The sequence below is a fragment of the Salvia hispanica genome, chromosome 5, assembly GCF_023119035.1.
Source record: "Salvia hispanica cultivar TCC Black 2014 chromosome 5, UniMelb_Shisp_WGS_1.0, whole genome shotgun sequence".
Taxonomy (NCBI): domain Eukaryota; kingdom Viridiplantae; phylum Streptophyta; class Magnoliopsida; order Lamiales; family Lamiaceae; genus Salvia; species Salvia hispanica.
This window is the reverse complement of record NC_062969.1, coordinates 22,289,345-22,291,699: the sequence shown is the minus strand read 5'-3', so window position 1 is coordinate 22,291,699 and position 2,355 is coordinate 22,289,345. Positions and strand designations below refer to the sequence as shown.

The following is a 2,355-nucleotide window of genomic DNA, read 5'->3' as shown; positions in this document are numbered from 1 at the left end:
TTCAAATTCCTATAAATTTTATCCAAATTAGGGTTTTCACCACATTGATCATCTCAGTTTTTGGCTATTGAAGAAGGAAAAGCTAGATTCTTGGGCCATCAAGGGTAAATAGGTTTTTTTCTTCTTCTGCATAAAAAAAACAGTAAGCCCTCATCACAGGTAATTAAGTTCAAGAATTTGTTGTTTTTTAATTTCCTTTAATGTTTCTCTGATTTCCATCTTTTGTTTCTTTGTCTTATTTATTTCTGGATCAGTGATTTTTAATTGATCTGAGATAGTCAATATTCTTGATTTAGGGTTTTTGGGGAAGCTTATTAATAAACTTATATATATTGTTTCTTTGTCTTTATATTCTGTTTAACATAGATTATTGTAGATTATGACCTTTATTAGTATCTAGATCTGAAAACTTATACATATTAATTTTTGAGGGTGAGATTTTAAGTTACAAAATTATGTATATATGTTTCTACTGGAAAATCTGCTCAATTTATGAGTTATATAAGTTCAAAAAATATTAAGTTATTTATAGTCTTTTCAGAGTCTCAAATTACCTTGAGCTCTGCAATTTAAAATCCACATTTTTTTTTATTTCAGCAGAAAAGTAAATTTCAGACAGGCAACCACCAACTATAGGACATACTTTTGGTACAATTGCCAAAGTCAAGAAAATCAACTGATGCACGTATTTTTTAATAAAAAAAGGTGAATTGCAAAGTCATTGATCGATCACAGGTATTAACCATATGATCAATTGATTGATATTAATAGAATAAAAGTGTGTGTTTGCCTGTTATAACATGCGCTAAAGCGGTTAATGCCCGAGACGAGACATGGTAGAACATTAGTTTTGAGGGAGGCTAAAATTGAACTTTTCCAATGAAATAAAATACAAAAAAAAATTAAAATATAATGTACAAAATACAATGTAAAAAATGTATTGTGCCTGTTAGTTTTCGAGACTAAAAGGTCTCATACTCGAGTCCACAGTGATTTAGTCTTTAATGCAATATTTTTTCCGTCCAGTTTGAAATGAAACATAATTTATTTTCTTGTCTAGTTTGTTAAATAATGAGAAAATAAAATACTATAATGATGGAATAAGAGATGAATACTTTCAAGAATGTTAGAAAAATCAAAGACTTTTGAATAATTACTTGATAACATATGAAATCTTTGCAGAATTTTTGATCCATGGCTTCCTCAAGCTCTTACAACCCTCCCTGCGCCGCCTGCAAATTCCTGCGGCGGAAGTGCATCCCGGGATGCGTCTTCTCGCCGTACTTCCCCCCGGAGGAGCCGCAGAAGTTCGCCAACGTGCACAAGATCTTCGGCGCGAGCAACGTGGCGAAGCTGCTGAACGAGCTCCTCCCGCACCAGCGCGACGACGCGGTCAACTCGCTCGCCTACGAGGCCGAGGCCCGCGTCCGCGACCCCGTCTACGGCTGCATTGGCGCCATCACCTTCCTCCAGAGGCAGGTCGACCGCCTCCAGAAGGAGCTCGATGCCGCCAATGCAGACCTCATCAGGTTCGCCTGCAGCGACGTGTCGTCGCTGCAGGCGGCCCAGCCCCGGCCGCCTCAGGAGGCGGCCGGGGTGAGGAATGCCGGTTTTGGCGGAGGCGGAGGTGGCGGGAGATTTTATCAAACGGGTGGTGTGCAAATTTCGTATGATGTGCCATGGAATGATATTTATAATTCTCATGGTGGAGGGATGGATGGGAGTAATTGATGATATGATCATCATCAACATCATCATCATGATCATCTATTGCTAGGGTTTATGGTGGTGTTGGATAAATAAAAAAGGTTTGAGTAATTGTTGTGTGAAAGTTACTAAGAGGTACTACTATATATGTGTGTAATATCTATCATATGCACATATATATAGTAAAGATTATATTTTTTTCATGTAAAAGGGTGTTTGTTTGAAGGGTGTTTGATTATTGTATGTGGATTTGAGAATTGTACTTTGATTTGATGATGGTAAACTTTCATTTTAAGTGGTCTATAGATAAGAAAAAATATGACAAAAACACATATTTTGATTAGGTTAGATAACTCATCTTGAGGTTATCTAGATATGCTCTAGCATTATTTTGAAATATTTTCTGTCTTATATATACATTCTCATTTATTGTTCAATTTTTGGTGTATATTTAAGTTGAGTATAAGATCTGGCTCACTTGAAAAATCAAATTGTAATATAGAGTCTGATTTGCTTTAATGTATTTTGTTACAATGAATTCCCAATTTTTCTAGTAAGGAAGTTCGTATGAGGAGGGGCCATGTCATAAAGAAGTGAGAAGAATATTCAATCAGCTTGATTAGATAAGTCTACTTGAAGTCAATTTTG

At 36.0% G+C, this 2,355-nt stretch overlaps 1 protein-coding gene across 3 annotated transcripts; it reads left to right on the top strand.

Moving 5' to 3' along the window:
• On the top strand, window positions 1-1,956 carry LOC125190873 (protein LATERAL ORGAN BOUNDARIES-like). 3 transcript variants are annotated; one of them, XM_048088287.1, is made up of 3 exons: window positions 1-159; window positions 598-705; window positions 1,183-1,956. In XM_048088287.1, the coding sequence occupies exon 3, from the start codon at window positions 1,195-1,197 to the stop codon at window positions 1,729-1,731; it is 537 nt and encodes a 178-aa protein (XP_047944244.1). In that variant the 5' UTR covers window positions 1-159; window positions 598-705; window positions 1,183-1,194; the 3' UTR covers window positions 1,732-1,956. The 3 variants fall into 3 exon arrangements, with proteins under 3 accessions (XP_047944244.1, XP_047944245.1, XP_047944243.1); XM_048088288.1 differs by lacking the exon at window positions 598-705 and having other exon boundaries at window positions 1-142; XM_048088286.1 differs by lacking the exon at window positions 598-705.
• The last annotated feature ends 399 nt before the right edge of the window (window positions 1,957-2,355 follow it).

Bases quoted from the DNA above. Each gene is read 5' to 3' on its own strand.
- LOC125190873 (XM_048088288.1), top strand. From the start codon at position 1,195: ATGGCTTCCTCAAGCTCTTACAACCCTCCCTGCGCCGCCTGCAAATTC.